General features: G+C 39.8%; 2 protein-coding genes across 3 annotated transcripts in view; one reads left to right on the plus strand and one right to left on the minus strand.

The window, feature by feature from the left end:
• Positions 1–7362, plus strand: part of capn1 (calpain 1) — a 32037-nt gene extending 24675 nt beyond the window's left edge. For both annotated transcript variants that reach the window (XM_080898417.1, XM_080898416.1), the window contains exons 11-22: positions 184–344; positions 437–448; positions 909–1120; positions 3658–3697; positions 3798–3863; positions 3961–4018; positions 4124–4188; positions 4298–4366; positions 4480–4558; positions 4726–4842; positions 5027–5085; positions 5251–7362. In XM_080898417.1, coding sequence (XP_080754543.1) covers positions 184–344; positions 437–448; positions 909–1120; positions 3658–3697; positions 3798–3863; positions 3961–4018; positions 4124–4188; positions 4298–4366; positions 4480–4558; positions 4726–4842; positions 5027–5085; positions 5251–5277 — 965 coding nt within the window. In that variant the 3' untranslated portion in view covers positions 5278–7362. The remainder of the gene's footprint in view (positions 1–183; positions 345–436; positions 449–908; positions 1121–3657; positions 3698–3797; positions 3864–3960; positions 4019–4123; positions 4189–4297; positions 4367–4479; positions 4559–4725; positions 4843–5026; positions 5086–5250) is intronic.
• Positions 7363–7425: 63 nt separating this feature from the next.
• On the minus strand, positions 7426–10709 carry pnp5a (purine nucleoside phosphorylase 5a). The gene is made up of 6 exons (XM_080898439.1): positions 10515–10709; positions 9880–10049; positions 9677–9780; positions 9406–9581; positions 9122–9312; positions 7426–8231 (listed from the first exon to the last, which is right to left on the minus strand). The coding sequence occupies exons 1-6, from the start codon at positions 10535–10537 to the stop codon at positions 8008–8010; spliced, it is 888 nt and encodes a 295-aa protein (XP_080754565.1). The 5' UTR covers positions 10538–10709; the 3' UTR covers positions 7426–8007.
• Between the last annotated feature and the right edge of the window lie 4237 nt (positions 10710–14946).

Raw genomic sequence — 14946 nt, forward strand, 5'->3', positions numbered from 1 at the left:
TCTCTTCACATGTGATGTATCTTGTTAATTTGTTTTTAATTGTGATTATCTTTCACAGAAATGTCATTCAGTGTTTAATAAGACAGAGCAGGCTGTACATTAGCTCACTTTGTTCCTTGTTACTCAACATCAGTTTATAGCCTGAAAAGGAAACACTTTAACTTTTTCATCTTTTGTCTCCAGCAAGTTTTTGGCTGAATCCTCAGTTCAAGATCATGCTGCAGAACCCAGACATGCAGGGCAATTCAGACTGCAGCTTTGTGGTTGCCCTCATGCAAAAGGACCGCAGGAAGAAACGGCAAGAGGGCCAAGACATGGAGACCATCGGTTTTGCTCTGTACGAGGTTAGCAAAAACAGTAGATTTCTTTCTTTCTTTCTTTCTTTCTTTTTTACAACACTGATTATAATCATGTTCCATCTCTGCTATCTTTGCAGGTTCCAGATGAGGTATGAGGTTTTTCTACTTTCCACATATACACATATACGTACGTGTATGTATGTATGTGTGTGTGTGTGTATATATATATATATATATGTATGTGTGTATATATATATATATATATATATATATATATATATATATATATATATATATATATATGTATATATATATATGTATATGTATATATATATATATATATATATATATATATATATATATATATATATATATATATATATATATATATATATATATATATATATATATATATATATATATATATATATATATATATATACATATATACATATATATATATATATATATATATATATATATATATATATATATATATATATATGTATGTATATATATGTATGTGTATGTATATGTATATATATGTATATAAATAAAACAGAGAATAGAATAAAAACATAATGCTACCTCTGTTAATGGCCCTCTCAGTTCAAGGGGAGTTCAGGGGTCCACCTGAAGCGAGACTTTTTCCTCTCTCATGCCTCCAGCGCTCGATCAGAAACCTTCATCAACTTGAGGGAGGTTAGCTCACGTTTGAAGCTGCCGAAAGGGGAGTACATAATCGTCCCCTCCACCTTTGAGCCAAACAAAGACGGCGACTTCGTCCTCAGGGTGTTCTCTGAGAAGCCTGCAGGCTCTGAGTAAGTAGCCACCGGCTTGCAGGAAGTGTAGAAGACATGTTTGCTGTGACAGTCATGTTGGGATTTAGACTGTATATACAGCATTATATACAAAAAAGGTTTCACAACGCCTTATAAGTTCACAAGACAGGCCTATTAACTTCATTAGTGATGACGCATCTGGAATTGCCTTCCCAAAGCCCCAACCTCGACCTTATTCAAAACTCTCAGTTTAAAGAAACTCCGCCAAGAGGAGTTGCCTAATATCCAGCCAGGATTATGCCAGAAGCTTGGTTAAGGTCAAGCTTGCTAAGGGAAATTATTGGTGATGTATGTGTGACTATTACAGGCTGTACATATACTTTCGGTATATGTACAGGCTAAAATTATTGCATCCAATTTTTGTTTATATAAATATAATGCTAGTGTATGTCTGTGAAGGTTCTCAGTCATCCAGGTCATCGTAGTCTAAGGAGCTTGGAAAGAAAAGCGTCTGGACTTCTTTAAGTTGCTTGAAGACGTTTCACCTCTCATCCGAGAAGCTTCTTCAGTTCTAAGGTCAAATGGTGGAGAGTCCCAGATTTAAACAAAGTGGGAGTATCCCCCCACAGAGGGACAAAGGACCCCTGATGATCCTCTACCTAATCACATGAGCCGAGGTGTGAAAATGGGTATGGGTCACAATCAGCTTGGGTTTACGTCCACTGTGGGCGACCATCTTTGAACAGAGGCGGTGGTTTACAACACCAACTGTCTGCCATCTATAATCCAGTTTGTAGATGTAGAGGTCTGGGCATTCCTCGCTGCACTGTACAGCATACACCACATTGTTAAGTTTGTGTTTTGGAGTTTTGTCTTTCGGGTGAACCAGTTTTTGTCTGAGCGTGTTGCTGGGTCTGAAATGCACCGGGATGTCATGCTTGGAGAAAACCCTCCTGAGTTTTTCTGATACACCGGCTACATAGGGGATGACGATGTTGTTGCGTCTGTCCTCCCTCGCTGGTGTCTGGTCTTCTTTTCTGTGCCTCTTTGCTGACTTTAAGAACGCCCATTTAGGATAGCCGCACGTTTTGAGTGCTTCCTTTAGATGTGGGTGTTCCTTCTTTTTCCCTTCAGGCTTAGAGGGAACATGTTCAGCCCGGTGGTGTAGGGTCCTGATTACTCTAAGTTTGTGTTCCAGAAGGTGATGGGAGTCAAAGAGGAAGTACTGGTCCGTGTGTGTGGGCTTCCGGTAAGCTTCGATGTTGAGGTTGCCCTTCTCTTCAATGTGCACAGCGCAGTCCAGGAAAGGCAAACAGTTATCCTTTGTGTCTTCCCTAGTGAACTTGATGTTTTTATCCACAGCGTTAATGTGCGCAGTGAAGGATTCCACTTCACTCCAGTGCATTTCAGACCCAGCAACACACTCTGACAGAAACTGGTTCATCCCAAAGACAAAACTCCAAAACACAAACTTAACAATGTGGTGTATGCTGTACAGTGCAGCGAGGAATGCCCAGACCTCTACATTGGAGAGACCAAACAGCCACTTCACAAGCGCATGGCACAACACAGAAGAGCCACCTCCACAGGACAAGACTCAGCAGTCCATCTGCATCTTAAGGATAAAGGACACTCTTTCGAGGATGCCAATGTTCACATTTTGGACAGAGAGGACAGATGGTTTGAAAGAGGAGTGAAAGAAGCCATCTATGTCCACTGTGAGCGACCATCTTTGAACAGAGGCGGGGGTTTACGACACCAACTCTCCGCCATCTATAATCCAGTTTTGAGATCCCTTCCCAGACGCCTTAACGCCCACTCACATCCTGGGCCATCTGACCTCAGGAAATCACATGATAGGGTGGGGCCAGGTTTCACAATGAGCTCACCGAAACCCTGGCTGATTGTGACCCACACCCATTTTCACACCTCGGCTCATGTCAAAGTCAACTTTATTTGTCAATTCTGCCACATGTACAGGACATACAGAGAATAGAAATTTTGTTACTCTCAAACCCTAGATGAAATAGCAAATGAACATTTAAATATAAGAGAGTGATTAAAAAATGCAAATAAAATAAATTAAAAAGTAAAAATTTAAATACAATACAATTTAACAAGAAAGCTATGCAATATACAATATACAATATTCAGGTAAGGGTGAATGATGTGATTAGGTAGAGGATCATCAGGGGTCCTTTGTCCCTCTGTGGGGGGAAACTCCCACGGGGTTTAAATCTGGGACTCTCCACCATTTGACCTTAGAACTGAAGAAGCTTCTCGGATGAGAGGTGAAACGTCTTCATGCAACTTAAACAAGTCCAGACGCTTTTCTTTCCAAGCTCCTTAGACAATGCTAGTGTATAGGTACTCAAAAGCTAAACATACATGTGCTAACATCCTGTCAAAAGGGAGTTCACATGATAATTGTGTTTTTCTCTGTACGTATTAGTGTAGTGTCTACCTTACAATAAGGAGCATCTTGATGAAATTGTTGTTGTGATTGGGAACTATATAAACAAAACTGAAACTGAAGTCTAAATCTGACTTCAGCTGTTGTCTTGTTTCTCCATCAGGGAGCTCGATGATGAAGTTAAAGCAGATATTCCAGCAGAGGTGAGAAGAAGTGACCCCATGTGACCACATCTGGCCATATTGTGCGAAAGGAGGTGGGGAAAAAAGCGTGTAGTGAACACATCTGTTTTTTGTGTTTCAGGTTCAGCTACATGAGAGTCAGATTGACCCAAGCTTCAAGAATCTCTTCAGGCAGCTGGCAGGAGCAGTAAGCACGCTCTCAAAACTTGTAGGAGATAGCAATAGTAGTCCAAGGCACCTGCGCAGTCACATTTAATATAACGCACATCTGTTTGTGCCCACAGGACATGGAGATCAGTGTCACAGAGCTGCAAACCATATTAAACAGGATCATCAGCAAACGTAAAGCACTGCCATTATGAAATGTTTCTAACATAGTTTAGACTTCAATATTTAAAACAGACGTGTATTCTTCCCTCTTTTCACTTCACTTCCTGCCGTCCACAGATAAAGACCTGAAGACAGATGGCTTCTCACAAGAAGCTTGTCGCAGCATGATTAACCTCATGGATGTATCCTTGATGTGAAGTTGAAATATCTGCTTCCTGTTTCTTTTGTTTCTGGATCTCGTCATGTTAATGTCTCTCTGACCACGAAATGTTCCTTAGCGTCTTCACTCAGACTGATGGCACTGGGAAGTTGGGCCTGACAGAGTTTCACGTACTCTGGGAAAAGATTAAACGATACCTGGTGAGAGTTAAATTGCATGACTGAGTTAACAGTGAATAGCTGGTGCACTGGTGTTTCCATTTTGTTATTTGATTCAAACTGGTGGTCTCTTGTCCCCCCCTCCCCGTATCTAGACTGTATTCAGGCAGTTTGACGTGGACAAATCGGGCACCATGAGCTCCTACGAGATGAGAATGGCTCTTGAATCTGCAGGTATTATTTTTTTTATATTAAAGTGCAAAAAAAAAAAAAAATCACAAAAGCACTTTTAAGTCCCAGCAGTATATGCAGAAAGCATTTTTTCTGAGTTGTAGGTGGAGCACCTTCGCTGACATTTTTTCACATTGTTGTATGAGTTTTCTTGCTTTTGCTTCCTTCAGGTTTCAAGTTGACTAACCACCTGTTCCAGCTGATCATCCTGCGATACACAGAGGCAGACATGGCTGTCGACTTTGACAACTTTGTCACCTGTTTGGTCAGACTGGAGACAATGTTCAGTGAGTGACACTATTGCAGTTTTTCACTGGTTCACAAGGGACAGTCTAACTGCTTGTGCAACTTGATCCTGCTTTGCTGTAAAAAAAAAAAACCCAAACATACAGTGAATGGCTGCAAAGCTTAACAGAAGCTAAAATACTTCTGTTCTGAGTCAAATGATCTTTTTTGTTTCTCTTACTGCAGAAACCTTTAAGAACCTGGACACTGATGGAGACGGTCAGATATCTCTAAACTTCGTCCAGGTATAAATTCCCATCACAAATGCTGTTGTATAAACAAAAGCTTGAGCTTTTTTTTATAAGGATTCATCCACATCTGTGCTGAAACAGCTTGTTTTTCTCCATTCACTCTCTGTGATTTATTAAGAGTTTTCATTCATTAATCCCAACACTCTCTTTGTTCTGCAGTGGATCACCCTGACCATGTTTGCCTAAAGATGAGTGGACTCCTCTGTAAATTTTGCACTGCAGCTCTTGGTCTGTTATGTGGTTTCAGAAGTGCCTTTTTCCCTTCAGTTCTTCCTCACCCTCTATGCTGCGCATTGCTGAGGTCCTCTGATGCTTAAAAACCTGTAAAATCTTGATTACAGTGCCTGTACTGAAAATGTGTCGCCTGTCTCGCCAACTGAAAGACGCCCGCTTCTCCACTTCGGTCAACTCTGTGATAAAACTGGCTACTCTGGGGTCTGAAAGAAAACACCTGATTAAATCTGAGGGTGTGGAGACATACTTGTATTTTTCTTTTCTTTTTTTAACTGGACCAGAACTTGTTAACGTACAAAATTTAGTTTACAAGCTAGCTTTACCTTTTCGTAAAGTTAACTGTGTAGGCTACATGCTAAAGCTAGCTTTATAGAAAGTTACTAAACACATGATGAAGTGCCAAAATTGTATGTCACTCAAAGCCCACAGAAACTTTACAGTGTATTTTACTAAGGTAACTATGACATGATACCAAAGCCAAAGTAGTGTTTATATGTTACATTACCAAGTGTAATGTCTTAAATGTGACATGGTCCAGGCCTACGTTGTTTTGCTAGCATTACACAATTTGAAACATTAAGCAGACATTAGGCTGATACAGCGTTACCCCGACCAGATTTTGTTTGTAGGGTTTCTTGCCATCAACTTTAAAAATTAAAATAAATTATGTGAAGTTATTTATTTGCTCAATTACATTGAAGAAGAATGTAATCTCACAATCAGCTAGCTGTTGTGTTTTTGGGGTTTCAATCACGTGTTGCCAACAGGGAAATTTCAGGATGCCCTTCACTGGACAAACTTACGCAACATCACAGTCATAAGATGGTTGAAGGGTGCTTTTAAAAATTTTCATTGTCTGTCTTTATAAATGCTGATAACGATAGACTGGCAAGTAGTTGTTATCAGTCGATAATATTGGCCCACATATAAATTGGTTGGGTTTTTAATAATTCTGATATAGTATGAATGTGGTTATTAATACATTAGCCAGACTTCCATCTTTAGTATAGCTTGTTTGTTATTTTCTAATCACTTCACTCTAACTTAATAACGTTATAATTAAATATTTACCACCTAATCTTCAGGGGTTTTTCCGCCCCTTTGACGTGAGAGAGGTTTGACTCCATTTGTGTTTGAGCTTTGTTGCATGTTGGGGTTTCGGTAGCATCCATAAATACCTCTGTGGCCAAATTCAAATGGCGACTGCTTAAATCAGCTGCTTACATTTGAAGACAATCTTTAGAAAACCCAGTGCTGGATGCAGTCGAAGTGGAGAGTTGCTTAGTGTGCTGGCTGGCATAGATGACTGTGCATTATAAATCTATTAGTAGTTTGTACTGTAGCATCACTGCTGGCCTCTTACATCCTGTGCCAAACTTTGCTTTCACCTCAGCATAAAGGGCCCGTTCAGATTTTGCAGAGACAATGGTGAGGTGCTGGATCATTGTGAATGTTTTCTTCTAATATATACAAGCTTATCTTTATGCATGGCTCTGTTTTTGTTTTCTTGTTTTATAAAGTATGAAATAAACTGGACTTTAAAGTGGTAATAAAAAGGGATGTGTCAACGCTGTTTGAGTCTTCCCTTTTGAAGGGAGCAATATGTCAAAGTTTCGGGTAAGGGTAAACGGGGATGGGTGGATATGTTTGTATGCATGCTGTGTGAAATGTGATATATTGTATGACTGTCTCATTTCTGTCCCGTCAGGAAAGCAAGAGTTTTATCCAAGGTATTTCAGAGTTACACGATGCTGTCTGGAGCATCTACATGTAATGTGCCACAGTTTTTAAATGACAGTTTCTTTTGTTCTGCCAAAAACTTACAAATTTTTGCCTTTTTTTATTTTTAAGCACTTTTCTTTGAGAAGTACTGCCAAACCCTCACGTTTTTAAGATACTCTGACATTCTTGTCTTCTTTAATGTTAAGTGATGTTTGTGTAAAACTGTGTAATGTTTACAGTAATAACTTTTTTTGGGTCCCTTTGTGAACCAAACCCTTCATTATGCAATGCGCTGGTTTACTGTGTAGCTTTCTCTATATCACTTCTTCTATATAAACTTGGGAAATAAACATGGAGAGGTTTTGAGTTAATGTCTAAGTTTTATTGGTCTTGCACAGTCCACAGAAAAAAAAAAAGGCTGCAAATAAAACTGTGGAAATGGGTGTGATCATGATAGGGGGGAAATACACAAACTTGATATAGTAATAAATAGTACATTTAACAATAACATCCCACAAAAACAGGTACACTCAAATACATTACATACAATATAAGTTCAGTTAATGTACACATCTTTACAACCTTATAAAATTAAGACTTTTACAGCAGATTTTGGCTCTTTTTAAGTTAAATTGCAGACATTTACAAAGGGGATTCTATATTGTAAGATAAGGGAAAAAAATAACACTTTGTTTAAAATTATATAAAAAGAACTGAACAACTTTCTTCTGGAGCTGCTCAGCAGGGGAATGTGTAACCTTTTGTGCGCAGTGACATGAAATACGAGAACAGTTGAGTACGTTTTCAAAGATTCTGTGTCTGTCTGTCCAAGTGAGATTCTTCAGGTAACTATAATGCTTTCACCATTTGACCTCAGGCTAAAATCAGCTCAACTGAGTGGGATTTTCTTCAATGTAGAACATGACCACATAAAATATCCCAGAGGCCTAAACACGGCTGTTAGTCTCTTAGGCCGTCGTTGTTGTGCACAATTTTGGTCACCATGGTGGAAACGAGCCTCTCCAGCTGCGCCGCCCGCTGCCTGCCCACCTGGAGGACCTCCTCGTGATTGGCCCTCTCTTCGCTGTCGTAGTTCATCACAACCTGGTTGGTGATCAGGGAGAGGGCGAAGACGCGCATGCCACAGTGCCGAGCGACGATCACCTCATGGGCTGTGCTCATGCCTGGAGAGGAAAAGATCGAGACAAATATAAACAACTCTAATAGAAAGAATAGAGTAGCCATAAACCAGCCAGTACACACAAGAAAGGATGTAAAAATGCAAATAACACAAAAGAGATGTTTTCCTTGTTTCTAATTGGCTTGGGAACTATGTCCTGTAATGTTGAGAAGCCTGGGATTTATAGTGTTATCAAAAGAAGAACTGCAGATCTAATACTGCTGAAACCAACTTCGCTTAAGCTAATTTAGAGGCTTCTAATAAGTTTTACTGCTTTAATTTCATGAGAAGTCTCAGTATGCATGCATACAAAGAAGACTCACTTTAGGAAACTTAAATTTATGTTTTTCACGTGTTTTTGCTCCTCAAAGGTAAAGCTTCAAGTTGAGGTTTGGGCAGCCCGGGGCAAATCACACGTTTTCAAAGTCACTGCAGCAAAAGGACTTCAAGCATTTCTACTGAACTGTCATTTCTTGGAATAAAATTAAAAACAGCATGATGGCATTTGATACAGTGCTCTTTTGATAAACTCCACGTGCTTTGTGGGCATCAACTTGATGATTAGGTTAATATCAGACAGGACGCTGTGGCTGGTTTTTGTGGTACCACGTGGTTTGAATTGATCAAGTCCTGTTATCGCCATCAGCTGATAAATCTAATTGATAGTCCTTGTTATTGTGCTATTCTTAGTTAGTGTATTGTCTGTCTCTGTTAATGTTTGTTTATAATGGAGCACTGTAACGAAAAATAATTTCCCCTAGGGATCAATAAAGTATTCTGATTCTGATTGACACGTCTTAAAAATCCAGATGTGTAGATTCTGATCTGATTAAAGTTTTGGGACTTTACATTCATTCGTTACATTTACTCAGATCAACAAAACAATCAGCTCACCGACAGCATCAGCGCCAAGTCTATGCAGCATGCGACCCTCTGCGATTGTCTCAAATGTTGGCCCGCCCAGCACACAGTACACTCCCTCCTTTAGGAAATCTCCATAGCCCAGATCCTGTCCCACGTCCATGGCCAGCTGCTGCAGCTCTCTGTCGTATGCATCGGACATGCATTGGAAACGTACGCCAAACCTGACAGACGAAGGAAGACAGGAAGAAGATTAGGTTAAGCTTATAGGAGGTTTAAATGTCTGCTTTTTATGGCTGTACGAGAACACGTCTCACCGCTCATCGTTGGGTCCATTCAGAGGATTGATGCCAGCAAAGCCGGGCAGGTTGAGGTGGTCTTTGATGATCATGATGTCTCCCATTTTAAAGTCATGGTTGAGGCCTCCAGCTGCATTGGTCAGCATCACCGTCTCAACACCGAGCATCTTGAAGATGCGCATAGGCAATGTAATCTGGAAAAAAGAACATCACAGAATATAAATGAATAATATTTTGGGGGGATCTTGCTGAAAATTACGGGATATTTTTTTTGCAAACACACACATACCTTCTGTATTGAGTAGCCCTCATACAGGTGGAAACGTCCCTGCATGCAAACGCACGGCCTTCCTTTTAAGTGTCCAAACACCAGCTTCCCGGCATGTCCGTGCACTGTGGGAATTCAAAAATATAACAGTGAACATCAGCAGGAGCTGCTCAGCTGATGTGGAGTCACCATGGTAAAGTGTCGGTGTAGTAGGTGTAGCTCACCTGTGCTCTGCGGAAAGTTGGGGATGTCTTTGTAGTTGAAGGCCACCTGGTCCTTTAACAGGTCAGCGAGCCCTCCGAGCCCTGAGCCGCACACAATGCCCACAGTGGGTCGGGTGTCTGTCTGGGCGAGCAGCCAATCAGCAGTGGCCTTGCATTCCTCGTAGCTGTAGCTGGATGACATTAACAAAAGGGCAGAGGTCAGGCAGATCACCGTGACAGTCCAGCACACATGAACACGCTAATTTTATGGCTTGATATGATGCAGAAGCACATTTTTATGAATTTGGTTCACACAGGAAGATCGAAAGTAACCATGGTGACCAAAAATGTGACCTTCACTTCACAAGTCCAATATCAATTTTATTGACTGATTTTTACAACATTAGAACATTTCAAACTCTTTACTTCCACTCAATTGTGAAACGCGCTTCATTATGTAATTAGACACGTCACTCCTCTTGGAATGAATCATTTCTCGACACTCCACCGCGAACAAGAGCGCATGCGCATATTATTTTTTGCATCCCCTCAGTCCAGTCTATTTTTTCACGCTATCCAAAGCCGGCCGTGAAAGAGCCACGTGCTGAGCAACACTGAACGAGAAAAAGTAATTAAAATATTAGAAATCTACTCACCAGCTGTTTTCCTCTGGAAACATTTCGGAAGATAAATGAAGCGTCTGAGAATGTAAGAAAAAAAAATGTAGGTGTAAATACAGACTTAAAGTTTTAAGTCTGAAAATAAAAAAAGTTTTTAAGGCGTATAAAAATATCAAAGAGAAGGTGGAAGAAGTCTTCTGTTGAGTTCTTCTTCTCTTTTAGAGTCCCGTGAAGTTTCAGCTCCTCTCTCTCACTTCTGTGGAAAGAGGGGCAGCTGCAGACTTTATCATAGGACCGGTGACTCCCCCCTCCCGCCCCCTCCTCTGCTGACGCATGTACCTGCTGCAGTTTCATTGGCTGAGCGGACACACCTTCAGACCGGTATGCCACAGAGAAATACACACCCACGGAACATCCTGTACTACAGGTGGAGCTGGATATAAGAGTTTTCACGACATTTCCCACTCCAGCCCACTCATAACTTTTCATGTTATGTTCACATAAACAATCTATGATGTTTCGAGATCCACTGATCCAAGTAATTCTATTTATAAGTTAAAGTATCCATTCAGTCTTTATCGATCTGTGTCTCTGTTACTCTCACCGATTAAAAACAAAAGATGTTGTGGTTTCGGACACACAGCGTGTTTTTGAACATCACGTGTTTGTGGTCCACTTGTTCTCGTCATCAGTCTGCGAGTACTGTGTGTTATTGTGTGACGCAAGTTTTAAACCAATACATCCTACTGTCAACTGCAGTATGTGCAGTATGTAGTCATTTGTTTCTATAATGTTGGGCTTATAATATACATTTTCTCCTCTTTAGAAGGAAAATGTAAACTTTTACTTCTTTACAGACAATGACAGTAGCTACTTTAGTTATGTTGCATAGTGATTTCACACCATCGGCAATTTTAAAATGTGGTACAGTTATGGTCACAGATGTATGTATAAAGACATTTAGTTAGATTATATCCAACATTCAGATGATGTGAACATGATAATCTGACTAACATCAGTTTTATTGTCTAACTCAATTTTTTCCTCACAATCTACCAACAGAGACAAACAGACAACATGTACAGTACATTTATGTGTGCAGCGGTGCATAGATGTTGGAATAAATAAGAAATGGATAACTTGTTGCTATATATCTAGAATGAGGGCTCAACATTATATATAGTATATACAGCACAAGTATGTACAATGGTATGCAGACATATTTACAACAAAACAGTATAAAAAGCACACTTTGGTTCAGCAGCAGATATGCTGAATGTTTAGATAGAGACAATTTTTTTGTCTGATTTTTTTGTAAATGTATTACACTAATATTACTTTACTTCAAGTTGAGTCTTTTATTTTATAATAAATTCTATTATATTATAATTTATTTGCTTTGATGAAAAATCATGTGACCTGTGTTTGCTCTGAGTATCAGAAAATACCAAATAACTCTACAGCCTTGTTTAATAAATAAGTTTAGAAACAAAAAACAACTAGTTTCAATTCAGCGTTCTCTCTAACTGTGCATTGCTTAAAAATGGATTGCATCACCATTTATCATTATGCATTTATCACTAAAATGTTTTGGCACACGTACAAGTAGACAACACATCCTGTTTAGAGTGTGCCTGTATTGTAAATAAGAAAAGTTATTAAAAGCATGTCACTTGGACTGAATGTCCAGTAATCGATGTGGATCAACACAGTAAACCACGGTCAAAACAGGTCAATAGATTTGTTTCCAAACTGGGGCGATACAGATGTGATTATGTTGTAAAAGGAGATAACCAATGTCATGGTGGTGAAAGCTGAAAAGTAATTCTATTTATAAGTTAAAGTATGTAAAGTTGAACTCCATTGAACTATAATGTTAATGAGTAGGAGAACTCATTAACCAGCATGACCAGTCAACTTAGTATTTATTACTTACTTTAACATTCACACAGCATTTTTAAGCACATAACAACTAAATCTGGTTAATTTATTTAAAATTGTATGGGAGGCTTTGGCTCAGGTGGTAGAGCGGGTCCTCTACCAATCGGAAGACCGGTGGACTGATTCCTGACCCCTCCAGACTTCTTGCTAATGTATCCTTGGGCATAATCCGTGTGTGTGTGAATATTAGCACTTGTTGTTCCAGTGTGTGTGATTGGAGATATGAAACTTGCAGTTGAAAGTGCTTTGAGGGTTTGACTGAGTAGAAGGATGATACGTAACAACCAGTCCATTTCTAGTTATCATCAATATTATCATTATTATTATTATTTAAGCTTCTTTTAGAGTAAATCTGACTAGTTTCGAGATCTTTTTAGAAATTAATGAGCGAGTCATGAAAGAAGATGTGTCAGTTTTTCACTGATGTAGCACTGGTGCTAGTGCCAAGCTTGATGTTTTAGGCAGGACAACAATGATTATAAATACCCAGGGCAAAAGTTGGAACCACAAATGAAAAGGCTGGAGCTACTTTCACAACTTCACCAGTGATTGGAAGATCAGGCCTGTTCACTTGTTGTCGATTGTTTTTAGCTTCTTGCAAAAAAGAGTAAGGCTGGGCTTATTCAAGTTTCTTAAAAGAGGCCGTCTATGTCTGCTGTGAACGACTGTCTTCGAACAAAGAGGGTGGTCTATGACACCAATTGTCAGCCACCTATGATGCAGTATTGAGATCCTTTCTCAGACGCCTCAATCCCCACTCACACCTTTTGTTAGGTCACCTCAATAGATCACCCAACTAGGTGAAGCAAAACAGCGGTTTCACTCAAAACCTCTGATGGTAATGACCCACACCTTTTTCACACCTTGGCCCATGTGATGAGGCACATGATCAATAGTGGGTCAACAATCCTCTTCAGGGATAACTCCCTCTGGGTTTAAATTCCTGACACTCTCCACCATTTAGTTTTAGGACTGAAGAAGCCTCTTGGATGGGAGTTGAAATATCTTCACAAAACCTAGAGTCCAATGCTAAGGTATCTCTAATGCATAACTGAAGGGAGAGGAGAGATGGATGTCCATGAAGGATTTGTGTCAGTGCTGCACTAATGAGGTGAATTTAGATAATTCATCTATCAATTCCCCCCCACTTATCCAGTTCAAACTATGACTGGACTGGAGCCTAACAGGGCCAACACAGTGAGACAGATGGGGACCCATGCTTATATTCACACCCACAACCAGTTTAGAAACACCAGTTAGCCTAATGCATGTCTCTGGACTGTGGGAGGTCCTGGGTTTGAATACATCATCTGGCCATGGCCTTTCTGTGTGGAGTTTGCATGCTCTCTGCGTGGTTTCTGAATAAACAGTCATCTGCCTCTATGTGTTAACCCTGTCCAGAGTGTACCTGGCCTCTTGCTGTATGGGAGCTGTGATAGGCTGCCACCTATGACCCTGAATTGGAAAGTTGAATCAAATGGATAGAGAAAGTCTGTAATCATTATGTAAGTTATCCATTGATTTAATAGATAAGCAAAGAGGCCAAAACCCCCACATGCTTATCAAAGTCTACAGCAGCCAAAACATAGGTAGGACCTTGAATTGTTGATCGGCACTGACAAGTAAGAAGACTTGTTAGTCTAATTCTCCGTGTGTGTTACAGTTTGTTTCCAGGTCAGTTACCTCTCTGTTTGGGTTCTGGCTTCTGCATATCAGTTTTTGACTTTGCTTGATAACACATGGTAGTTGTTGACCTGTTGACCTCTGTGCCCCTCCCCTCAGTTAGAGCTAACACACCTTTGGATTAGCCAGTGAGCTGGGGCCATTTCATTTCCTCACAAAGGCCCACAGTAACTTTTTACCCATTTTCTCCTCACCCAACTAAATGTTTAAAAATTGTTCAGAGGGATCACCTATGTCTTTTTCTTCCTGCACTTGGTCTACACCTTTAGAAAAATTGTGACATAGAAATTAAAGTTTATTTTAAGGTTTAGGTTTAGGTTAGATCCAGAGGATAGGAAAATATACAATGTGCTAAACAATAAACATACTACTCACACTTGACATCATGATGAGCAGATCAAGTGCCAAGTGCAGCAGATGGCCCCGCCCCTCCCTGACCCTGGTTCTGCTGGAGGTTTCTTCCTGTTAAAAGCAAGTTTTTCCTTCCCACTGTCGCCAAAGTGCTTGCTCATGGGGGGGTCATACGATTGTTGGTTTTTTTTCTGTATCTATTATTGTACAATCTACTGTACAATATAAAACACCTTGAGGTGACTGCTGTTGTGATTTGGTGCTATATATATAAATTGAATTGAATTGAATGAGCTGATGAAGTTTGATTTAGCCCAGTAACTAAAAAATCCTCCTTCCTATAGGCTGTGAAAATAAATAACTACAAAGTTCATGATTTATCTCAGTTTTTTATACTGGAAATTAGAGGAAGTGATATTTTTGAGATTTGGTGGATTTTATTTAAATGACACGACCCACTGGTTTAGTTTTTTTTGTCAAAGATATTAAGTGA

Source organism: Rhamphochromis sp. 'chilingali' (assembly GCF_963969265.1).
Source record: "Rhamphochromis sp. 'chilingali' genome assembly, chromosome: 1".
Lineage (NCBI taxonomy): Eukaryota > Metazoa > Chordata > Actinopteri > Cichliformes > Cichlidae > Rhamphochromis > Rhamphochromis sp. 'chilingali'.